We start from the raw sequence: 26,772 nt of genomic DNA on the forward strand, positions 1-26,772 counted from the left end.
TCATTTGCAGCGAATAGTTGTAAGTAGAAATGCTCTTTTGGAGGTTTCCTAATCTAATGGATGCTAACTGTTTTGTTTATATGTGATTTACTATAGAGTTCTGCACCATTAATATGAACTTGGCTGAAGCTGAGTGTAGTCAATTGATGTTGCCACAGGGACCATTCCTAGAACAGTAGGGAACACTAGATTAGGAACATTAGAAAACTTGGGAAAACTATTAGAGATAATGTGGAATAATACCTCTGTGAAGTTCTGCATTCTGCCAAGCTGTTTCTTCCCCTCAGACTCCCATAACATTGCTGTGGTCAGTGTGATCATTCATCTTGGTGTAAAACAAGGTATGTACTAGCCCAGTCAGTATATACAGTATTCTAAATCACTACTCTGGGTCCTGGGTCCAGATGACTCCAGTGCCTGTTATATAACTCCAGGCCAGGCTGGTGATAATCATCCAGAAGATGTGTCTTTTATTTTTGTTTGACTCATCTCTGTCCCACCAGAGGCACATCACATTGCTCCCAGCTGCCTTCTCAAACCGAGGCCTCCTTCTCTCTCACTCTCTCTTTCTCGCTATCTCTCTCTTGCTCTCTCACTCGCTCTCTCTCCCCAGCCTCTCTCTCCCCCTCCCCCTCTCCATCTCTCTGCAACCTCTCTCTTCCTCTTCCACCCTCAACTCATTTCTCCTATTTCCTTTCTCACCCTCTTTTCCCTCTGCCAGTGACCCTAGACTTCTGCAGTTTCTCTGCTCCTCTACCAGAACACTCCCAGGCTGTCACATGCACACACACGCACATGTACAGGCACACACACACACACACACATACACACACACACACACACACACACACACACACACACACACACACACACACACACACACACACACACATACACACACACACACACACACACACACACACACACACACACACACACACACACACACACACACACACACACACACACACACACACACACACACACACACACACACACACACACAGGATTGATGATGAGGGAGAATGGGGTATCACCTGTAGAACCGTAGACAGAACACATGCAGAATGTAGGCACAACTTAGTGTGAGGGCGAGCATGTGGAACTCAGACAGTCCCTATCTTACTGATGCGTTTATGATCACATCTATGTATGGCATCAGTCAAGGTCATAAGGGGGACCGAGGGGGAAGAGGACCGAGGGGGAAGAGGACCGAGGGGTAGAGAAGATGACCAGCGACAGAGCTGGAACAGAGATGTCAGGACAGATCTATAGATTCTATACAGAAATACATGAGGTATTCCCTACATAGTGCACTACTTTGACATGAGACATATGGGCCCTGGTTAAAAGTAGTGCACTACATAGGAAAATAGGGGTTAATTTGGGATGTAACCACAGTGTTATGGAGAAGTGGCTGAAGGATCACCGGCAGGATGAAGCATGTCGTTGCTGTGGCCTCAATAGAAAACAGGTGTTCTCTCCAAGGTGGCCTTTATATTTAGTGAAGGCACTGTGTGCGTTCGTTTGTGTTTTCCAGTGAATGTGGCCAGGACATTCAGTGTTTTTATCCATTTTGCGACCTTAAAATACTATAATAGACAGCAGGTCTGGACTGTGTTGATGTGTCAATAATGACTAGGCTCAGAACTTGGAACTCCTGGAAAACCTGTTTCCATGTCATTATACTGTTACTTACTCCCCCTCCTCTCATTGGCCAGCATGGTCTGATCTATGACATCATGTGTTATGTTTACTAGCCAGTCGTCATGTGTAGCTTTATAAAGAGCTCCTGGCCTGGCCAGAGAATGAAACATTACACACGGGGAAAGATGGATTGTAACTTGTGGTTTCGTGAGGCCACATACCAGCCAGATGAAAAAAACGGTCCTAGGTTTAAAAAAGACTCTTTCCTATATATACAGTCATTAGAGAGACTCTTCTTCATTAGGCTTCGCAGAAGATGTGAGAAACTACTTCAACTACTTCAAACTACTACTAGAAACCATTAGTAATGTTGTATTAAAGCTTTTGTCATTTGAAATGCCACGTTACTTCTGGTGCCTTGTATCCTGGATAAAACCATGAGCATGACCACGAAATCCCCATCATTACCAGAATGAATGACCCAATATAAATCCATCCTGTAGTTTGAGTGTGCCATTGTGAACAGTTAGTCCATGCTGCCTGCACTGTGTCACAAATGCACCCGCTTCCCTATATAGTGCACTATTTTGATAAGCGCTCCGGAATAGGGAAAAAGGTGCATTTGTGAGAAAACAGGGTTTAGTCAGAGTTAATGAGGCAGGATGGCCATTAACAGCCCAGGACTCTGCTCTGGGACATGCCTACAGAGCCAGCATGACCACCTCCATTTCTGTTGAATTGCAGTCAGTCTGTCTGTCCTCTCCTGGCTGTGTGTTTGTCCAGTGGAGCTTGGCTGTGAGGAAGCATGCAGCAGGAGCTTTACATAGCTCTGTGCTTTCACCTGTACACTGCTGTAACATTGGTACAGCCACACCCTCTAATAAGAAAAGGCTACTTTATGCCTCTTTACAGAGGATTCAACTACAGTGTGACTCAGTAATCAAAGAGACAGAGAGAGAGATTTAATTGAGAGTGAGAGAGAGACAGGGAGAGAGATTGCATTGAGAGAGAGAGAGAGAGAGAGAGAGAGAGAGAGGGAGACAAAGAGAGAGAGAGACAGAGAGACAGAGAGAGAGAGAGGCACAGAGAGAGAGAGAGAGAGAGAGAGAGAGAGAGACTACGGTGGGACTCCTTGGGGAGATTCGACTATTGCTCACCTCTTGGCTACAGCACAGTGGACTATATGATTACAGACATGGACCCTTTCTCTCTGAGGTCATTCACTGTCAAGCCACTAACACCTCTGTCTGATCACAGCCAAATTACGTTGTGCCTCAAAAGAACAGACATGGAAACAACCACACATTCACAGCCCAGTAAGCTGTACAACATCAGAAAATTATACAGATGGGCGCAAAACAGCACAGAAGAATACCAGAAAGCAACCAGTAACCAAAATTGAGATGGATACCACATTCACTCACAGTAAATATGGCATCAATCTACAACATCAAACGGCAAAGAAGCACAACTTAAATTGCTAAAAAACAAAACAAAGAAGACCACTATTGACAACTGGTTTGATTCAGATTGTAAAATCCAACCTAGAGCACAGAGACCCAAATAATGGTGAATTACGCCTTCATCAAAACTCTATAAACGTACACTCAGAACAAAAAAAGAACAGTACAACAGCAAGCAGCTGACACTAATTGAGGAGTCCAGAAACACAAACAACTTCTGCCAAAATTTGAAATAACTAAAAAAATCTAAACAAGAGGAATTAGTGATACCAAATGGTGACATATGGACAACCCATTTTAAAACACTCTACAACACCGTTCAAATTGACACAAACGCAGAACAACGCCAAATTCATGAGAAGTTGAATGGATTAGAAAAAGCTATAAAGGACAATAGAAATCCATTGGACTCCCCATTTACTGACCAGGAGCTCTATAAGAAACTTCAGGCCCTCAAATTTAAAAAAGCATGCAGACCTGATGGCATCCTAAATGAGATGATCAAACTCACTAGTGCAAAATGTCAATTGGCTATATTAAAACTGCTTAATTTGATCCTGAGTGTAGGTTACTGTCCTGACATCTGGAATCAAGGACTCATAACCCCAATTTCTAAGAACAGAGACAAATTTGACCCTAACAACTACAGAGGCATTTGTGTGAACAGTAACCTGGGAAATATGTAGTATTCTACATTTAAACTTCCTTTATAGCACAATGTTTTGAGTACAAGCCAAATTGGATTTATACCAAAATATCGCATGGCTGATCATATTTACACCCTACATACCCTGATAGATAAACATGTTCACCAAAATAATACCAAAATGTATGCTTATGACATGATGTTGGCCTGTTGGGGGAGGTTTATGACCCCCATAAATACCTTTCCCCTTTTTCCTCTCTCTACTCTACCGATGTGACTATTGAAAATCCCTTTGTTAACATAGAGAGTCTGGTAACATCAAAAGGTGGGAAACTGAACCATATTTCGGTAATCCAACCAGTTGAAAATATGTGTTGGTACTTAATTCATATATTGTCACATCAGTTGGCATCTGAGACATTATTACTGATGATAGGATGACATAAACTGTATCTTGGAAAGTCTACACATTCCAGTTATCAGATTCACATGGAATTGTTGTGCAATTTAAACGTTTAAATATGAAACTATTTGTTAAAAGATTAAATATAATTTTAGCTTCTTAATGAGAGTTTACTCGGAAGATAACAGCTCTATAAACAGTATTTCGTGGTGCCCCGACTTTCTAGTTAATTACAATTACCTGATTAGCTTAATCAGGTCAAATTAATTACAGAGAAATTATTTTATAGAATAGCACGTCATATCACTTAATCCGACACAACACTTGCTTTATTGACTTCCAAAAAGCATTTGATTCTATTTGGCATACAGGACTGTTCTACAAAGTTATTGAAAGTGGTGTAGGAGGTAAAACATATGACATAATAAAATGAATGTATACTGGCAATACATGCAGCATCAAAATTGGCAAGAAAGGAAGAGAATTCTTTAACCAGGGACGGGGCCTTCACCAGGGTTGCAATCTGAGCCCTGTACTCTTCAATATTTACATTAGATTTGGCCACTATTCTAGAAATATACTCAGCTCCTGGTGTTAGTCTCCACAATTCAGAGTTTAAATGCCTGCTCTTCGCAGATGGCCTGCTATCGCCCTTAGCCCATGGCCTACAGCAGAGTCTGGACCTGCTAGAGCAGTACTGCCAGACCTGGGTCCTGGCAGTAAACCCCAAAAATATTAAAATAATTCATTCTGAATTCTGCATGCAGAGACCAATCCACCTGCACATGTGTCCTCTACTGTCTGCTTATTGTTATTGTTCATTGTATGGTTATTTTGACCTGTCACATTCTGACCCTAGTTCTGTTATTTTATTCTTTGTTTTAGTATGGTCAGGGCGTGAGTTGGGGTGGGCAGTCTATGTTTGTTTTTCTATGTTGGTTTTTGTGTTCGGCCTAGTATGGTTCTCAATCAGAGGCAGGTGTCGTTAGTTGTCTCTGATTGAGAATCATACTTAGGTAGCCTGGGTTTCACTTTTGGTTTGTGGGTGTTTGTTTCCGTGTGAGTGTTTGTTGCCACACGGTACTGTTTCGGTTTTCGTTCATGTTCATGTTCACGTTTATTGTTTTGTATTTCATAGTGTTCAGTTTATGTCTTAAAATAAACGTTATGTACACTTACCACGCTGCGCATTGGTCCTCCGATCCTTCTCGCTACTCCTCCTCAGAAGAGGAGGAGGAATGCCGCTACATGACCCTTGGTTATTGTTGTTACTGTTGCCCCGTTGATGTACTGTACGTTGTCACGTCATGCCAATAAAGCAAATTTAATTTAATTGAGAGATGGAGAGAGAGAGAGAATTCAGAGAGAGAGAGAGAATTCAGAGAGAGAGAGAGAATTCAGAGATAGAGAGAGAATTCAGAGAGAGAGAGAGAATTCAGAGAGAGAGAGAGAATTCAGAGAGAGAGAGAATTCAGAGATAGAGAGAGAATTCAGATAGAGAGAGAATTCAGAGATAGAGAGAGATTACACAGATCCACAAAGAATTCGAAAACAAATCCAATTTTGATAAACTTCCATATCTACTGGGGGAAATTCCACAGTGTGCCATCACAGCAGCAAGATTTGTGACCTGTTGCCACGAGAAAAGGGCAACCAGTGAAGAACAAACACCATTGTAAATACAACCCATATTTATGCTTATTTGTTTTATCTTGTGTCCTTTAACCATTTGTACGTTGTTAAAACACTGTATATATATACTATGACATTTGTAATGTCTTTATTGTTTTGAAACTTCTGTATGTGTAATGTTTACTGTTAATTTTTATTGTTTATTTCACTTTTGTATATTATCTACCTCACTTGCTTTGGCAATGTTAACACATGTTTCCCATGCCAATAAAGCCCTTGAATTGAATTGAATTGAATTGAGAGATAGAGAGAATTCAGAGATAGAGAGAGATAGAGATTGAATTCAGAAAGAGATTGAATTCAGAGAGAGACAGAGAGAGATTGAATTGAGAGAGAGACAGAGAGAAATATTGAATTGAGAGAGAGAGAGACAGAGAGAAAGATTGAATTGAGAGAGACACAGAGAGAGAGAGGCTGAGAGAGAGAATTGAGAGAGAGAGAGAGAGATAGAGAGAATTCAGAGATTGAGAGAGAATTCAGCGATAGAGAGAGAATTCAGAGATAGAGAGAATTCAGATATAAAGAGAGAATTCAGAGATAGAGAGAGAATTCAGAGATAGAGAGAGATAGAGATAATTTAGAGAGAGATAGAGATTGAATTCAGAAAGAGATTGAATTCAGAAAGAGATTGAATTCAGAGCGAGACGGAGAGAGAGATTGAATTGAGAGAGAGAGACAGAGAGAAAGATTGAATTGAGAGAGACAGAGATAGAGAGGGGGAGAGAGAGAGAATTGAGAGAGAGAGAGAGAGAGAGAGAGAGAGAGACAGAGAGAATTGAGAGAGAGAGAGAGAGAGAGAGACAGAGAGAGCGATTGAATTGAAAGAGACAGAGAGAGAGGGGGAGAGAGAGATGGGGAGAGAGAGAATGGGGGGAGAGAGAGAGAGAGGGGGAAATGGAAAGGAGAGAGAGAGAGAAATAAAGAGAAAAGAGAAAGAGGGGAGAGAGTCAGAGATAAAGACATGAAAGAGAGAGAGAGACACAGACAGGAAAATACAGACATTTGTATGTTCTGTGATTCATGTTTAATACTCTGGCTCCCACACTTTATCTTGCTAGACAAACATATGAAATCTATCCTTCACAAAACATTATCAATCCACCCCCTTTCCTCCTCTTCTCTTCCGTCTCTTTCTCTTAGTGTGTGTGAGTGTCCGTGCAGCGTGTGTGTATGCATATGTGCGTGTGCATGTTTGGGGAGGGGGCGGGTTGGGTTCAGTGCTAATAGAAGCCAGGTGGTGCAGACAGTAAATGGGTTCCCATGGATTATAGTGGCTAACAGAGCCATTACATGCCATGTCATTCTCGTCTTGTTAAACAGTGAAGAAACAATAGCCATGTTAGTTTGGCTTGCCAGTTACACTCTCTCTCTTCATTTAACTTTGTAGGCCTTTGAGTGGTCACTCCTGTTATTACAATCCTGAAACTAACAGTCTATTACAGTCTAGTATGAAATGTACATACTTTAGCAGCAGGCATCGTCATGGTGTGTGTGTGTGTGTGTGTGTGTTTCTGGAGAACCCTACTCGTACTCTCTAACCCCTAACCCGTCATCTAAACCCACATACACACCACATGTTGCTCCTCTGGAAAAATTGAAAAGCATCTTGGGAATATATGGCCGGGAAATGTATAGTGCTTGAGTGAGATGGGCCTGTAAGAGTGGGGCGAGGGAGAGACTGGGCCGTGAGAGTTCCCTTGTGCGTCTTGTTTCCATTAGGTTGGGAATGTTATCCCCTGACTGTTGATGGGGCGTGGCCTGGGATCTCATCATCCAATCACAGAGCAGAATCAGCTTCTCCACATCTGGGATTTTCTCACTGCGCCGATCGGACAACATTCCACACATGCACCCACGCACGCACACACACACACACACACACACACACACACACACACACACACACACACACACACACATGCACCCACCCACGCACACACACACACATAATGTAAACATGCGAGAGGGAGAGAGAGAGGGAGAGAGAGAGAGAGATGGAGAAAGAGAGAGAGAGAGAGATAGAGATAGATGGAGAAAGAGAGAGAGAGAGAGAGAGAGAGAGAGAGAGAGAGAGAGAGAGAGAGAGAGAAGAGAGAGAGATGGAGATGGAGAAAGAGAGAGAGAGAGCATGTTTCTCAACGAGATGAGGAGTGGTTTGAGTGGATTGTCCAAAACAAACATTCAGAGAGTCAGAGAGGAGATTATTGATATTTCCTCTCTCTGCACCTCCCTCCCCCTTATCTCCCTCTGTGGCATGGGAAACATATGTTAAATATTGCCAAAGCAAGTGAAGCAGATAATATACAAAAGTGAAATAAACAACAAAAATGAACTGTAAACATTACACTCATAGAAGTTCCAAAAGAGTAATACATGTTATGTATATATACAGTGTTGTAACGATGTACAAATGGTTAAAGTACAAAAGGGAAAATCAATAAACATAATAATGGGCTGTATTTACAATGGTATTTGTTCTTCACTGGTTGCCCTTTTCTTGCGGCAACAGGTCACAAATCTTGCTGCTGTGATGGCACACTGTGGTATTTCACCCAGTAGATTTGGGAGTTTATCAAAATCAGGTTTGTTTTCAAATTCTTTGTGTATCTGTGTAATCTGAGGGAAATATGTGTCTCTAATATTGCCATACATTTGGCAGGAGGTTAGGAAGTGCAGCTCAGTTTCCACCTCATTTTGTGGGCAGTGTGCACATAGCCTGTCTTCTCTTGAGAGCTAGGTCTGCCTACAGCGGCCTTTCTCAATAGCAAGGCTATGCTCACTGAGTCTGTACATAGTCAAAGCTTTCCTCAGGTTTGGGTCAGTAACTGTGGTCAGGTATTCTGCCACTGTCACGCCTTGGTCTTAGTGTTTTGTGTTTTCGTTATATATTTTGGTCAGGCCAGGGTGTGACATGGGTTTACGTGTTGTGTTTCATATTGGGGTTTTATAGGATTTGGGATTGCTAGGTTTAGGGGTGTGTCTAGTTAGGCTTGGCTGCCTGAGGCGGTTCTTGATCAGAGTCAGGTGCTTCTCGTTGCCTCTGATTGGGAACCGTATTTAGGTAGCCTGAGTTCACTTTGTCTTTCGTGGGTGATTGTTCCTGTCTCTGTGTTGTGTCACCAGATAGGCTGTATTAGGTTTCACGTTCCGTTTGTTGATTTTGTATTTATTAAGTTATTTCATGTATCGTCACTTTTCATTCATTAAAGAACATGAGTAACCACCACGCTGCATTTCGGTCCGACTCTCTTTCAATGAACGAAGAACGCCGTTACAGCCACTGTGTACTCTCTGTTTAGGGCCACATAGCATTGTAGTTTGCCCTGTTTTTTTGTTAATTCTTTCCAATGTGTCAAGTAATAATATTTTTGTTTTCTCGTGATATGGTTGGGTCTAATTGTGTTGCTGTCCTGGGGCTCTATGGGGTGGGTTTGTGAACAGAGCCCCAGGACCAGCTTGCTTAGGGGACTCTTTTTCAGGTTCATCTCTCTGTAGGTGATGGCTTTGTTATGTAAGGTTTGGGAATCGCTTCGTTTGAGGTGGTTGTAGAATTTAACGGCTCTTCTGGATTATGATAATTAGCGGGTATTGGCCTAATTCTGCTCTGCGTGCATTATTTTGTGTTTTACGTTGTACATGGAGGATAGTTTTGAAGAATTCTGCATGCAGTCTTCATTTGGTGTTTGTCCCATTTTGTGAATTCTTGGTAGGTGAGCAGACCCCAGACCTCACAACCATAAAGGGCAATGGGTTCTATAACTGATTCAAGTATTTTTAGCCAGATCCTAATTGGTATGTCAAATTTTATGTTCCTTTTGATGGCATAGAATGCCCTTCTTGCCTTGTCTCAGATCGTTACAGCTTTGTGGAAGTTACCTGTGGCGCTGATGTTTAGGCCAAGGTATGTATAGTTTTTAGTGTGCTCTAGGGCAACGTTGTCTAGATGGAATTTGTATTGGTGGTCCTGGCTACTGGACCTTTTTTGGAACATCATTATTTTGGTCTTACTGAGATTTACTGTCAGGGCCCAGGTCTGGCAGAATCTGTGCAGAAGATCTAGGTGCTGCTGTAGGCCCTCCTTGGTTGGTGACAGAAGCACCAGATCATCAGCAAACAGTAGACATTTGACTACAGATTCTAGTAGGGTCGGTCTGTCTGTCTGTCTGTCTGTCTGTCTGTCTGTCTGTCTGTCTGTCTGTCTGTCTGTCTCAGTCTAGCCATAATCTTCTACAGAGATGACAACAGCCTTTGTTCTGGCTGGTAGAGGGTTTCATAATCAGGGTTGGGGTCAAGTCAGTGTGTGTACACGTGTGCGTGTGTGTTCCTTCAGGCATTCTGCCCAATGGGGCATGGACAAGTGGAGCTGAAAATAGCAACAAGCAGGTCACCGCTGAGGAGTTCCATGCATAGCATAGTTATTAGCCTTTATAGAGAGAGCAGCAGTGTGTTGTTCTCCAGTAAGATATAGCATGGTGCTGACCCTCCAGTGTGTTGTTCTCCAGTAAGATATAGCCTGGTGCTGACCCTCCAGTGTGTTGTTCTCCAGTAAGATATAGCCTGGTGCTGACCCTCCAGTGTGTTGTTCTCCAGTAAGATATAGCCTGGTGCTGACCCTCCAGTGTGTTGTTCTCCAGTAAGATATAGCCTGGTGCTGACCCTCCAGTGTTTTGTTCTCCAGTAAGATATAGCCTGGTGCTGACCCTCCAGTGTGTTGTTCTCCAGTAAGATATAGCCTGGTGCTGACCCTCCAGTGTGTTGTTCTCCAGTAAGATATAGCCTGGTGCTGACCCTCCAGTGTGTTGTTCTCCAGTAAGATATAGCCTGGTGCTGACCCTCCAGTGTGTTGTTCTCCAGTAAGATATAGCCTGGTGCTGACCCTCCAGTGTGTTGTTCTCCAGTAAGATATAGCCTGGTGCTGACCCTCCAGTGTGTTGTTCTCCAGTAAGATATAGCCTGGTGCTGACCCTCCAGGGTGTTGTTCTCCAGTAAGATATAGCCTGGTGCTGACCCTCCAGTGTGTTGTTCTCCAGTAAGATATAGTCGGGTGCTGACCCTCCAGTGTGTTGTTCTCCAGTAAGATATAGCCTGGTGCTGACCCTCCAGTGTGTTGTTCTCCAGTAAGATATAGCCTGGTGCTGACCCTCCAGTGTGTTGTTCTCCAGTAAGATATAGCCTGGTGCTGACCCTGCAGTATGTTGTTCTCCGATAAGATATAGCCTGGTGCTGACCCTGCAGTATGTTGTTCTCCAGTAAGATATAGCCTGGTGCTGACCCTGCAGTGTGTTGTTCTCCAGTAAGATATAGCCTGATGCTGACCCTGCACTATGTTGTTCTCCAGTAAGATATAGCCTGGTGCTGACCCTCCAGTGTGTTGTTCTCCAGTAAGATATAGCCTGGTGCTGACCCTGCGGTGTAAATCACCAGCCTGAACCCTATACCAGGGAAGTGCAATGAGCGGTGAATGTCCTGGTGGAAATTAAGTAATGTTATCCCAGCTGGACGCGGAGAGGGAGAGAGTGAGGGAGAGAGTGAGGGAGAGAGTGAGGGAGAGAGTGAGGGAGAGAGTGAGGGAGAGAGTGAGGGGGAGATAGAGTGAGGGGGAGACAGAGAGGGAGAGAGAGGGGGAAAGAGAGGGAGAGAGAGAGGGAAATAGAGGGAAGAGTTAGGGAGAGAGGGGGGGTGTGGGGGGGTTACAGCACAGTTCAGGTCAGGAGGCAGGACTATCTATTATAGAAGCTGTCTGTCAGTGTCCAGCTGGTCCTTGTGTATTATAGATCTGAGAGAATTATATTACTGCATAACTGTCTGCTGAAGTTCAGCTAGGTTGACATTATAAGGCTCAGGTCAAACATGGGCTGAACAGGGAATAAGACAGATATTGCACTTCTTCTACACTGTCTACTTCTACTCATGGCACCCCAATTATCTCAATAAACCATTTTTTACTTTTATATATGAAAAACGTTGAGTAGGCTACTGCAGACTGAACCGGTTGTTGTCACGATAATATCTGGAGTTGAACTTATTATGATATTGACACAGCAAAGTCACTATGATGTCTGGTGTGATATTGACACAGCAAAGTCACTATGATGTCTGGTGTGATATTGACACAACAAAGTCACTATGATGTCTGGTGTGATATTGACACAACAAAGTCACTATGATGTCTGGTGTGATATTGACACAGCAAAGTCACTATGATGTCTGGTGTGATATTGACACAACAAAGTCACTATGATGTCTGGTGTGATATTGACACAACAAAGTCACTATGATGTCTGGTGTGATATTGACACAGCAAAGTCACTATGATGTCTGGTGTGATATTGACACAACAAAGTCACTATGATGTATGGTGTGATATTGACACAACAAAGTCAATATGGTTGACCTTTCCTCTCCTTCAGGGGGGTTTGACCTCTGATAAGTTTGTGTATCAGAAAGAAAAATACACTTCATTTTAACTCACTTTTCTTTTAAACATAAAACCCAACATCTCTATAAATCCATTTTGATGTAGCCCTAATTTCACATTTTCTGAAACATTCCATGTTTATTACTTCTTATTCACAAGAGTGAAAGCTCTGTATAGTGTAGTGAAAGTGAGTGTAGCCTGGTGAGTGAGAGGGAAGAAGGGAGGGAGGGGAGTGGAGGGGTGAAAGATAAAGGGAGGGAGAGAGAGCAGCTAGAGTAGTCTATCTGTGAGTATAGACTGACCGTCACCGTGGTGGAAACTTCAAACACCACACATCTGGTCCTAGCTTTGTCCGGCACCGGGGCTGCCGAATCAAATATCGTTTAATTGAAGGACTTGGCAAAGATGGATACTTTATACAGAACAGGTATCTGTTCTTCGGTCAAATGTATGGATGGTTAATTAATGGTTACACTCTACTCTGCGACTGTAACTCAGTCCTAATCAGATGAAGACGCATCGGCGCGAGCGCAGTGGTGGCGCATTCAGAGGAAAGACGCAATAACGGGTTCATGAGGATCGGGATTTGTTTTATTATGATGGACACACGGATTTACTATGACAACTAATCGCAAATCGATGAAACTGAAGCTGCGGCGTTGTTTCAGTGAGACGCTGCGCGATTCCACGTCGAAAGCCTGGGATCTACTATGGAAAAATGTCAGGGATCGAAGACTCGCAGGTCAGTCTTCAGTTCGGTGTATCGGTGTAGTATTGAATACACACTATATTGATTTGATATGTATTTATTCTGTTAGAAAATAGCCATTCTTAACTTTATTAGATTAAAACTTTTTTTTACACAGATAGAGTCCAGCATATAACTGTTTTCCAACATGGTTTTATTTATTAAACAAGTAGCTTAAATAAGCCCACTAAGTTACAAACTTGGCTGTAGTTAATGTTCTAATCAATCAAGTGAATGTTGAAGGGGCAATCAGCAGTTGCTAGATCCATTTTTGGACGTATACATTAATGATATGTAATCCTACCCATTGATTCTTGAAGAGTATATCTTATAAATGCCTCATATGAGTTTAGTTCAACTGTCATACCCCATCAGAACCCAAAATATAAACTTGTTTTACTGCAATGTCTGTAAACACAGTTAATGTAAACAAAAACGATGTAGCCTCAAAACATGGTTAGTTATAATGATTGATTTGGATTGAAAGCAAAACAATATCACAATATATGTGAATAATGTTCTCACATGTAGCACCAAAGCAAGACCCATTATTATCCCAATGTGAGTTTGTGCTAAGCCTGTAGTAGAAGATGTATGAAACGGTGGGCTAGAGACCAGACCCCCGACTGCCACTGCCTCTGAAGGCTATACTTAATGGTTAGAAGTGTTTCCTGGATTAGTTTGCCTCATAATTCAAATGTGCAGAATATGCATCCCAAATAACATTCACTGTATATAGACTGTATTATTATTGACTCTATGTTTGTTTATTCCATGTGTTGTTGTTTGTGTCGCACTGCTTTGCTTTATCTTGACCAGGTCGCAGTTTTAAATAAGAACTTGTTCTCAACTAACCTACCTGGTTAAATAAAGGTGAAATAAATGTAAAAAATAATTCCCTTTATAGTGCACAACTTTTGATCAGGGCCCATAAGGCTCTGGTAAAAAGTAGTGCAGTATACAACGAATAGGATGCCATTTGGGACACATCCACTGATAGTTATTTCCTTCAGGTACCTTTCTGCCAGAGATTTAAAATACAGCTGGAGCTGCTTGCTGGGAGAATGATATTGTATTTTCAAAAGAGCTGCTGAATCATGGTCTGTGTGTGTAGGGAGCCCGGTACACCACTAGGGGGTGCCAGTCAAATTATCCATACAGCAGGACAGTAGTCTAGTAGGTTATTAAATATTTTAGAGGGATCTGTTCTCCATCTGTATTTCAGTATTATAATGATGTTATGATGTTATGTGATAGATGTTGACCTCAACTGTCCCAGGAGACTGTCATTCAATCAGATTGGTGCCAGTTATGTCTTCTTATTGCAATAATATGGGCTGGTTTCCTGGACACAGTCCTGGACTATATAGCACTTTCAATTGTGATTTTCCATTGAGTTTGTTTTTTAGTCCAGGACTAGGCTTAATCTGTGTCCTTAATCTGTGTTGCAAATTTTATTGCAACACTGTAGGGGATGTACAGTGCCTTCAGAAAGTATTCAGACCCCTTGACTTTTTCCACATTTTGTTATGTTAAGCCTTGCTCTAAAATTAATTAAATAAAACAAATCCTCAGCAATCTACACAACACCCCATAATGAAGAAGTGAAAACAGGTTTTTAGCATTTTTTGCAAATGTATAAAACATAAAAAACATAAATACCTTATTTACATAAGTATTCAGACCCTTTGCTATCAGGTGCATCATTGATCATCCTTGAGATGTTTCTACAACTTGATTGGAGTACACTTGTGGTAAATTCAATTGATTGGACATGATTTGGAAAGGCACACACCTGTCTATATAAGGTCCCACAGTTGACAGTGCATGTCAGAGCAAAAACCAAGCCATAAGGTCCAAGGAATTGTCCGTAGAGGTTAGAGACAGGATTGTGTCGAGGCACAGATCTGGGGACGGGTACCAAAAAATGTCTGTAGCATTGAAGGTCCCAAAGAACACAGTGGCCTCCATCATTCTTAAATGGAAGAAGTTTGGAACCACCAAGTATCTTCCTAGAGCTGGCCACATGGCCAAACTGATCACGGGACTTGGTCAGGGAAGTGACCGAGAATCCGATGGTCACTCTGACAGAGCTCTAGAGTTCCTCTGTGGAGATGGGAGAGCCTTCCAGAAGGACAACCACCTCTGCAGCACTCCACCAATCAGGTCTTTATGGTAGAGTGGTCAGACGGAAGCCACTCCTCAGTAAAAAAGCACATGACAGCACGCTTGGAGTTTGCCAAAAGGCACCTAAAGACTAAAGCCTCTCAGACCATGAGAAACAAGATACTCTGGTCTGATGAAAGATTGAACTCTTTGGCCTGAATGCCAAGCGTCACGTCTGGAGGAAACCTGGCACCATCCCTACGGTGAAGCATGGTTGTGGCAGCATCATGTGATGGGGATATTTTTCAGCATCAGGGACTGGGAGACTAGTCAGGATCGAGGGAAATGTGAACGGAGCAAAGTATAGAGAGATCTTTGATGAAAATCTGATCCAGAGCGCGAGGACCTCAGACCGGGGCGAAGGTTCACAACAAGACAACAACCCTAAGCACACAGCCAAGCCAACACAGGAGTGGCTTTGGGACAAATCTCTGAATGTCCTTGAGTGGCCCAGCCAGAGCCTGGACTTGAACCCGATCAAACATCTCTGGAGAAACCTGAAAATAGCTGTGCAGCTGCGCTCCCCATCCAACCTGACAGAGCTTGAGAGGATCTGCAGAGAAGAATGGGAGAAACTCCCCAAATACAGGTGTGACACTCTTGAAGCGTCATACCCAAGAAGACTCAATGCTGAACTTGCTGCCAAAGGTGCTTCAACAAATTACTGAGTAAAGGGTGTGAATACTTTTGTAAATGTGATATTTCAGTTTTTATTTTTAATAAATTAGCAAATTTTGCTTTGACATTACTGGGTATTGTGTGTAGATTGATGAGGAAAAAATTGAATTTAATCAATTTTAGAATAAGGCTGTAACGTAACAAAATGTGGAAAAAGTAAAGGGGCCTGAATACTTTCTGAATGCACTGCACAGTATGTATCAACCTTCACAATATTGTCTCTGTCTTGTTTTAGCAACATGTCTGTCGAGTCTCTGTGTATGTAATGTTGTTTAAATCCTGTCAGTCCATCTCAGCTGTGGAGTACTGAAACACCTCTCGAGTTTAACTGACTTTAGAGTCCTGTGGCTGCATTGTTGCTTTGTTGTTGCTGCGTTGTTTGAAAGGTTGACACATGAATCCAACATTCTATTCCATATTTATATCCTGGTGATATGCCATGATGCCATGTATCTGGCAGCCCATCCATTGGACCTACTACTAGCCTTGGCCTGCTGTCTGTTTAGAAGCACTCTAAACAATCAGGGACTGTTTATGGGCTGGGCTGGGCTGCTGACTGTCTGACCTGTGTGTGCAAGCGTCGATCAGGCTTGGCTGGCTGGTGTTCTATTGCTTCTAACTGTCATAATGAGTCATCATTTTAACACATCTATTACATTTTTATGAGACCATTAAGTAACAGCACCTCTTTGGAAACGGTCTGGTCCTATGACCAGGTTGTCCTATGCCTGTAGGTTGTGTTTTCACTGAGGAGTAATTCTGACATCTATTACAGAAACAATAGTTACATGTCCTATAATCCAGCTCCATGAGAAGACCTGGCTGACATTGAGGGATAGAGTCTCTCTTCAGCTGGCACCTGCTCTTGAACATGTGCTTGGCGTGAATAAGAGACTCCCAGCCAAGACTGTCCTCAAAGTGAAAGCACCTGCTACAATCATATTGGTCCTAAGATTTCTCTCTTTGAAATGTCTTCAGTTCTTACAATCAAACAGGACATTCCTACTGCAGCCCAGCATTATACTCAGTCTAACAGGTTGTTTTTTGGATCATGGGGTGGAATTCATCAGTCATTCTGAAGCTACAGCAGAACAGGAGCCAGACCAAAGCCAGAGTCATGCAGGGCTACCATCGTTTCTCTCTGAGTAACTCCCCACTTCATACCAGACCAGACCAGAGCCTAAACATTTACCCAGTTGCTTCTGATCAGTCCTGAATCCAACCACCTAGTAATACTATCTCCAACCCTGGTTCCAGCCACCTAGTAATGCTATCTCCAACCCTGGTTCCAACCACCTAGTAATACTATCTCCAACCCTGGTTCCAGCCACCTAGTAATACTATCTCCAACCCTAGTTCCAGCCACCTAGTAATACTATCTCCAACCCTGGTTCCAACCACCTAGTAATACGATCTCCAACCCTGGTTCCAGCCACCTAGTAATACTATCTCCAACCCTGGGTCCAGCCACCTAGTAATACTATCTCCAACCCTGGTTCCAGCCACTTAGTAATACTATCTCCAATCCTGGGTCCAGCCACCTAGTAATACTATCTCCAACCCTTGTTCCAGCCACCTAGTAATACTATGTCCAACCCTTGTTCCAGCCACCTAGTAATACTATCTCCAACCCTTGTTCCAGCTACATAGTAATACTATCTCCAACCCTGGGTCCAACCACCTAGTAATGCTATCTCCAACCCTGGTTCCATCCACCTAGTAATAATATCTCCAACCCTTGTTCCAGCCACCTAGTAATGCTATCTCCAACCCTGGTTCCAACCACATAGTAATACTATCTCCAACCCTGGTTCCAGCCACCAAGTAATGCTATCTCCAACCCTGGTTCCAGCCACCTAGTAATGCTATCTCCAACCCTGGTTCCAACCACCTAGTAATACTATCTCCAACCCTTGTTCCAGCCACCTAGTAATACTATCTCCAACCCTGGTTCCAACCACCTAGTAATACTATCTCCAACCCTTGTTCCAGCCACCTAGTAATACTATCTCCAACCCTGGTTCCAACCACCTAGTAATACTATCTCCAACCCTGGTTCCATCCCTACTACCTGTTGGGATAAATAATAAAAATGTATTATAGCAGATAGCAACACATAGCACCACATTGCACCTAGCAACACATAGAACCTAGCAACACATAGCACCTACCAACACATAGCACCTAGCACCACAAAGCACCTAGCACCACATAGCACCTAGCAACACAAAGCACCTGGCAACACAGAGCACTAGCACCACAGAGCACGTAGCACCACATAGCACGTAGCACCACAGACCACCTGGCACCACAAAGCACATAGCAACACATAGAACCTAGCAACACATAGCACCTACGAACACATAGCACCTAGCACCACAAAGCACCTAGCACCACATAGCACCTAGCAACACAAAGCACCTGGCAACACAGAGCACTACCACCACAGAGCACGTAGCACCACATAGCACATAGCAGCACAGACCAACTAGCAACACAGAGCACCTAGCAACACATAGCACTTAGCACCACATAGCACCTAGCAACACATAGCACCTAGCACCACAGAGCACCTAGCACCACAGAGCACCTAGCACCACATAGCACCTAGCACCACAGAGCACCTAGCACCACAGAGCACCTAGCAACACATAGCACTTAGCACCACAGAGCACCTAGCACCACAGAGCACCTAGCACCACATACTGTAGCACCTAGCACCACATAGTACCTAGCACCACAGAGCACGTAGAACCACAGAGCACCTAGCACCACAAACCACCTAGCACCAAAGAGCACATAGCATCACAAAGCTCAGACTACAGGAATGATCAGAGCAGTGCAGCCACCCAACACACCAGAGACAGGGACCTCCACCCCCTCACTTCCATGAACTAACACCCTTAGTTTGTGTGTGTGTGTGTGTGATTAACAGTAGAGTCAACACATGATATCATTTGCACAATGTCACAGCACCACCCAATACCTGAACAAACAGTTTATCCACAGTACCACAGTATAACAGCTCCTGGTGTGTGTGTGTGTGCATGAAAGCATATAGAGGGTTGTGGGGCTCTGAAGTGAAGGGAGCTGTGGGTGAATGGTGGTCTTTGTTGCCCAGGGAGGGTCCTGCCAGCCAGAGGGACAGGGGCTGTTTGACTGTTTGCCTGCATCCCAAATGGCACCACCCTATTCCCTATATAGTGCACTACTTTTGACCAGAGCACTATAGGGAATAGGGTGTTATTTGGGCAGGGTTGGGGAGTAACCGTTACACTCCCAGCATAAATATTGTAATCAGATTACAGATAACCTTTGAATAACTAGATGTAAGGGATTACAAAACCGGTAACTGTAATCCGTTACACTCCCAGCATAAATATTGTAATCAGATTACAGATAACCTTTGAATAACTAGATGATTACTTCGAGGATGAATTTAAATTCAGAAAAACACTTTGACACTGTTTTCTCAATAACATTGAAATCAGCATTGATAAAAATCGGAAGTTTAAGTTTGTTCCACCTGAGCGAGTCTGACAACAAGTCAGAGACCACTATGATGACACACCAAATGTGTTTGATGGATCGCTGGAAAAGAGCAAGAATAAGCTTTTGTAGGCTACAGTCCAAGCTATGTCTTCCAATAGTGCGACTGCAGTCGGCATCCAAAGATTATCCAACTTGAATAAACGCTTGGAGGTAAGGATGACAGTGGCAGTGTAGTCTACGACGATACGGATATCACTTATTATTCATATCTACATAGCGCATTGATGTGAATCACATTGCTGCTCTATCATTTAGCTATTGGCGCCTTACGGATTGTGTTTGTTGTGGATGGCTGTTCACAAATCTAAATGTGTATTTGAACCCAATAATGTTTGAATTCAAGAAGTTTAAGTTGCCTATCAATCATTGTTTTTCAAACCAGTGGACAGCCAGTGAAAAATGCGCTCTTGCAACAGCTGCATATTGCGGATCCCAGCCTATGGAATTAAAATTGGCCGTTTATTGCTCAATCTAATTCATGCTGATAAAAACAATTAAATTCATAGGCCTTTTAAAATGATAAACTTGAATTAGCTAACACAACATGCCATTGGAACACAGGAGTGATGGTTGCTGATAATGGGCCTCTGTAAGCCTATGTAGATATTTCATTAAAAATCTGCCGTTTCCAGCTACAAGTCATTTACAACATTAACAATGTTGACGCTGTATTTCTGATCAATTTGATGTTATTTTAATGGACAATTTTTTTTGCTTTACTTTAAATAACAAGGACATTTCTAAGTGACCCCAAACTTTTGAACGGCAGTGTACATTTTTGTCTTCTTCTGTAACAGTATGAAGGAGAAGAGGACCAAGGTGCAGCGTGGTATGTGTCCATATCTTTTAATAAAGAACTTGAACACTGAACAAAAACAATAAACCGACAACCGAAAACAGTTCTGGCTAGTGCAGACACACAACAGAAAACAGAAAAGAATCACCCACCCAACACAATAGAAAACAGGCTCCCTAAATATGGTTCTCAATCAGGAAAAACGATTGACAGCTGCCTCTGATTGAGAACCATACCAGGCCAAACACAGAAATAGCAAATCATAGAAAAACTAACATAGACAACCCACCCAACTCACGCCCTGACCATACTAAAACAAAGACATAACAAAAGAACTAAGGTCAGAACGTGACCGTGAACGTGAATCTTCTAATGCCTCTTAAGGGGAAAGTAATCTAAAAGTAATTGAATGTAATCAAATTACGTTACTGAGTTTGGGTAATTCAAAATTACACTACTGATGACAATTTTGGACAGGTAACTAGTAACTGTAACGGATTACATTTAGAAAGTAACCTACCCAACCCTGTATTTGGGAGGCACCCTTTGACTCTTTAGCTTGGTGGTGTGCCCTCTAGCAGCGCCAGTCCCATGTGGAGCCCTGTGCTGCTGGACACAGGCAGGCTGTATGTTGAGAGGGGTGACAGCACCAGAATGGCCCGCTGAGACTGGGAGTGGGTGGGTCTGCTCTGTTTGCAAGGATGTGGACTCTGTTTTAAATGTGAATGATCACTTCTGTTGTTCCATCCTGTTCCAAACTCAACAATACTACTGAAAGGTTATCAAGTTTCAAGATCTACTTTTATTATTATTTAGTTTACTGGGGTCTGTGTTAACCAGTTGATATTCATTATAATCCCGGTGTTTGGGCTCAATGGTTTCTTCTTCACAAGGTGCCACAGACTTCCTGTCCTGTTGAACACCACTGTGAATGGAGACGGGCTGAGAGTGGTGTTAGAGAATGGGTGTGGACGGGGGCCTGGGGTTGGAGAGGGGGTTGTTGGGGAATGGTGAGTTTGGGGAGGAGAGATTAGCATTCTCCCTCTCGTTCATCTCTCTCTCCTTCTTTTTACTCTCTTCATTCTTTCAATTCAATTCAATTCAAGGGGCTTTATTGGCATGGGAAACATATGTTAACATTGCCAAAGCATGTGAGGTAGATACTATTCAAAAGTGAAAACATTCCACTCACATAAGTTCCAAAAGAATAAAGACATTACAAATGTCATATTATGTATATATACAGTGTTGTAACGATGTACAAATGGTTAAAGTACAAAAGGGAAAATAAATAGTTTGTTCTTCACTGGTTGCCCTTTTCTTATGGCAACAGGTCACAAATATTGCTGCTGTGTTGGCACACTGTGGTATTTCACCCAGTAGATATGGGAGATTATCAAAATCGGGTTTGTTTTCAAATTCTTTGTGGATCTGTGTAATCTGAGGGAAATATGTGTCTCTAATATGGTCACACATTGGTGCAGGAGGTTAGGAAGTGCAGCTCAGTTACCCCCTTGTTTTGTGGGCAGTAGGGCACATAGCCTTCTCTTGAGAGCTAGGTCTGCCTACAGCGGCCTTTCTCAATAGCAAGGCTATGCTCACTGAGTCTGTACATAGTCAAAGCTTTCCTTAGGTTTGGGTCAGTCACAGTGGACATGTATTCTGCCACTGTGTACTCTCTGTTAAGGCCCAAATAGCATTCTAGTTTGCTGTTTAATTGTTAATTCTTTCCAATGTATCAAGTCATTATCTTTTTGTTTTCTCATGATTTGATTGGGTCTAATTGTGTTGCTGTCCTGGGGCTCTGTGGGGTGTGTTTGTGTTTGTGAACAGAGCCCCAGGACCAGCTTGCTTAGGGAACTCTTCTCCATGTTCATCTCTCTGTAGGTGATGGCTTTGTTATGGAAGGTTTGGGAATCGCTTCGTTTGAGGTGGTTGTAGAATTGAACGGCTCTTTTCTGGATTTTGATAATTAGTGGGTATCGGCCTCTATCTCTATCTTTCGCAGTCTCTCTCTCTTTCTCCCGGGTATCAGCCTAATTCTGCTCTGCATGCACTATTTGGTGTTCTTTCTCCTCTGTCTTTTACCTGAGTCCATTTGTCAGCGTGGTAGAGAGACTCCCATCTCCTGAGTAAACTTGTAGGTCGTCATTGTAAATAAGAATGAGTTTTTAACTGACTTGCCTAGTTAAATAAAGGTTAAATGTAAAAAACTAATTTACTTGCCACTTGTGTGCAAGTCCACACTCCACAGCGGAGGATTGTTTTGGGCAGGGCGGGTCCTAACAATAATGTTTTTCTAAACCCTCCCATGTCCTCCTCCCTGTCTCGTCCTCCTCCCTCAGTCAGTTCACAGGCTTTCTTCTGGTATTTATATTTCCCTCCAGACCCGCGTTCAGGAGTTCAGTCGGTTCCTCTCCCTCTCTCACACTGACAGACACTGGATAGAGCTCAGCAAGGTGGGCAGTACTCTAAGTACTGATCTGCCACTGGCTGCTGTCTGATCACCTGACCTGGAGAGGTGTAGCTGGCACTCCTCCTCCCTCCCCTCTAGCCTCTCAGCTCTCCTTCCGAGCCCCAGACTTTCAGATCAGAGGCCAGTGTAGTGTGTGTGTGTGTGTGCAAGTCTAGCAGTGCCAGTGCTGCGTAGCAGTCATGTACAGGGATCTGTCTGACAGTCACTCTGAGTCCCAGGGACCAGACAGTGAGTGTCTGGGCAGCAGTATGAGTCAGGACAGCCAGGATTGTCTGGGCAGTATGACCCAAGAGAGCCAGGATATCTACCTAAGGATGGACCACCACCGCCGTCGCTCCGGATACCGCCTGGGACGCATAATTGCCCGGCAACAGCTGCTCCGGAGGATAGCTGGAGGTAAGAGGAGGAATGGTAGCTCTAGTCCAGGTTGTTGTATGCGGCTTGCTGACACAGCCTTAAGCGGCAGCAAGCCTCACCTGATGCCCTGGACAAGAGCTAGTGGAGTGGATACTGTAGTAGGAGTGGTGGTGGAAACTCACTCTAAGTGTGTAAGGACATGGCAAGGTGCTGGACTCAGTCATGGAGTAACTCTGGTGTTGCTTAACTTAATAACACTTTTAGCAAGCTGTGTAAAGGGTGACTAATATTGTTGTTCTAGACTAGCACACCACAGTGTTCCTACATTCCAGAGGGTTGATTTTGTGGACTAATCCCTAAGTATGTAACATACCTGGGCTGTGTCATTCGCTGAATTGTTGTTTTGATCCTAAATACGATATGCAAGTCAAGACAGCTCAGAACACCACAGTAGGCGTGTGTTGGGAGCATGACAAGCTATCAGCCTCACCTGAACCTTGGTACAGTAGGTGAGTATTCACACTCCTTGACGTTGTCCACATTTTGTTGTGTTACAGCCCGAATGGATTAAATGTAGATTTTGTGTTACTGGCCTACACACAATACTCCATAATGTCAAATTGGAATTAGACATTTTTACAAAATAATGAAAAATGAAAAGCTGAAATGTCTTGAGTCAATAAGTATTCAACCCCTTTGTTAAAGCAAACCTAAATAAGTTTAGGAGTAAACATGTGCTTAACAAGTCACATAATAAGTTGCAATAATAGTGTCTAACATGATTTTTGAATGACTCATCTCTGTACCCCACATATACAATTATCTGTAAGGTCCCTCAGTCAAGCAATGCATTTCAAACACAGATTCAACCACAAAGACCAGGGAGAGTTTACAATGCCTTGCAAAAAAGCAGACATTGAATATTATCTCTTTGAGCATGGTGAAGTTATTAATTATGCTTTGGATGACGTATCAATACACCCAGTCACTACAAGAGAGGAAGGAAACCGCTCTAGGATTTCACCATGAAGCCAATGGTGACTTTAAAACAATGACAAAGTTTAAGGGCTGTGATAAGAGAAAACTGAGGATGGATCAACAACATTGTAGCTACTCCACAATACTAACTTAATTGACAGAGTGAAAAGAAGGAAGCCTGTATAGATTACAAATATACCAAAACATGCATCCTGTTTGCAACAAGGCACTGAAGTAAAACTGCAAAAAATGTGGCAAGGAAATTAACTTTATGTCCTGAACAGAAAGCGTTATGTTTGAGGCAAATCCAACACATCACGGAGTACCACTCTTCAAATTTTTAAGCATGTTGGTGGCTGCATTGTATTATGGGTATGCTTGTCATTGGCAAGGACTGGGGAGTTTATTACAATAATAAGAAATGGAGTAGCGCTAAGCAAAGGCAAAATACTAGAGGTAAACCTGGTTCAGGCTTCTTTCCAACAGAGACTGAGAGACAAAGTTACCTTTCAGCAGGAGCACAAGTCCACATTTACACAGGAGTTGCTTACCAAGACGATATTGAATGTTCCTGAGTGGCCTGGCTACAGGTTTGACTTAAATCAGCCAAGGCAGCAGCTACTCTTCTTGTGGTCCAAACACATTAAGGCATTTACATTACATGTAAAACGAAATATAAAATAGTTCATCATATAACATTATTACGCAACGACATATCTACAATACAAAATGTATAATACCACCATACAATAATATTACAATGTACATGTGTGTAGAGTGTGTGTGCTAGCGCTTGTGTGCAAATGCCTGTGTCTGTACCTTTGTGTGTGTCTCTTCTGGGTCCCCTCTTGCTTGATTATGTATGTGATATCAACAGAGGTATATTTTCTGGGTGATTTAAGTATTGACTGGCTTTCATCAAGCTGCCTACTCAGGAAAAAACTTTAAACTAACCAGTGCTTGCAACCTGGTTCAGGTTATCAATCAACCTACCAGAATAGTTACAAACAGCACATGAATGAAATCATGAACATGTATTGATCACATCTTTATTAATGCGGCATAAATTTGCTTTAAAGCAGTATCCAGATCCATAGGATGTAGTGATCCCAATAAAGTTACCATATTTAGGAAAACTAAAGTTCCAAAGTCTGGGCCTAATATAGTGTATAAGAGGTCAAACAATACGTTTTTTAGTGATTCTTACAGTGCCTTGCGAAAGTATTCGGCCCCCTTGAACTTTGCGACCTTTTGCCACATTTCAGGCTTCAAACATAAAGATATAAAACTGTATTTTTTTGTGAAGAATCAACAACAAGTGGGACACAATCATGAAGTGGAACAACATTTATTGGATATTTCAAACTTTTTTAACAAATCAAAAACTGAAAAATTGGGCGTGCAAAATTATTCAGCCCCCTTAAGTTAATACTTTGTAGCGCCACCTTTTGCTGCGATTACAGCTGTAAGTCGCTTGGGGTATGTCTCTATCAGTTTTGCACATCGAGAGACTGAAATCTTTTCCCATTCCTCCTTGCAAAACAGCTCAAGCTCAGTGAGGTTGGATGGAGAGCATTTGTGAACAGCAGTTTTCAGTTCTTTCCACAGATTCTCGATTGGATTCAGGTCTGGACATTGACTTGGCCATTCTAACACCTGGATATGTTTATTTTTGAACCATTCCATTGTAGATTTTGCTTTATGTTTTGGATCATTGTCTTGTTGGAAGACACATCTCCGTCCCAGTCTCAGGTCTTTTGCAGACTCCATCAGGTTTTCTTCCAGAATGGTCCTGTATTTGGCTCCATCCATCTTCCCATCAATTTTAACCATCTTCCCTGTCCTTGCTGAAGAAAAGCAGGCCCAAACCATGATGCTGCCACCACCATGTTTGACAGTGGGGATGGTATGTTCAGGGTGATGAGCTGTGTTGCTTTTACGCCAAACATAACGTTTTGCATTGTTGCCAAAAAGTTCAATTTTGGTTTCATCTGACCAGAGCACCTTCTTCCACATGTTTGGTGTGTCTCCCAGGTGGCTTGTGGCAAACTTTAAACTACACTTTTTATGGATATCTTTAAGAAATGGCTTTCTTCTTGCCACTCTTCCATAAAGGCCAGATTTGTGCAATATACGACTGATTGTTGTCCAATGGACAGAGTCTCCCACCTCAGCTGTAGATCTCTGCAGTTCATCCAGAGTGATCATGGGCTTCTTGGCTGCATCTCTGATCAGTCTTCTCCTTGTATGAGCTGAACGTTTAGAGGGACGGCCAGGTCTTGGTAGATTTGCAGTGGTCTGATACTCCTTCCATTTCAATATTATCGATTGCACAGTGCTCCTTGGGATGTTTAAAGCTTGGGAAATCTTTTTGTATCCAAATCCGACTTTAAACTTCTTCACAACAGTATCTCGGACCTGCCTGGTGTGTTCCTTGTTCTTCACCAGATACAATGCTATTTACTGTAAACAAATTGACAACAGACTTCCAGCACGCTTATAGTGAAGGACATTCAACAAGCACAGCACTGAGAGAAATTGATGATAAAAAGATTGTGGGGGCTGTTTTGTTAGACTTCCGTGTGGCTTTTGACATTATGAATCATAGTCTGCTGCTTGAAAAACGTATGTGCTATGGCTTTACACCGCCTGCTATAATGTGGATAAAGAGATACTTGTCTAACAGAACACAGAGTGTGTTCTTTAATGGAAGCCTCTCAAACATAATCCAGGTAGACTCAGGAATTCCCCA

At 42.7% G+C, this 26,772-nt stretch overlaps 1 protein-coding gene across 3 annotated transcripts in view; it reads left to right on the forward strand.

Annotated features, from left to right (window-relative positions):
• The window catches only part of LOC109909087 (stAR-related lipid transfer protein 13), a 140,189-nt gene that overhangs the window by 54,923 nt on the left and 58,494 nt on the right, over positions 1 to 26,772 (forward strand). Inside the window, exon 1 of one of the 3 annotated variants that reach the window (XM_031795816.1) lies at positions 12,567 to 13,011. The exons of 1 other annotated variant lie outside the window; for it this stretch is intronic. In XM_031795816.1, the coding sequence (XP_031651676.1) occupies positions 12,888 to 13,011 (124 nt within the window). In that variant the 5' untranslated portion in view covers positions 12,567 to 12,887. Of the gene's footprint in view, positions 1 to 12,566; positions 13,012 to 22,793; positions 23,082 to 26,772 lie in introns of those variants that run through there. One more of the 3 variants, XM_031795815.1, reaches the window with a different exon arrangement.

The sequence above is a fragment of the Oncorhynchus kisutch genome, linkage group LG18 (genome assembly GCF_002021735.2).
Source record: "Oncorhynchus kisutch isolate 150728-3 linkage group LG18, Okis_V2, whole genome shotgun sequence".
Classification (NCBI taxonomy): domain Eukaryota; kingdom Metazoa; phylum Chordata; class Actinopteri; order Salmoniformes; family Salmonidae; genus Oncorhynchus; species Oncorhynchus kisutch.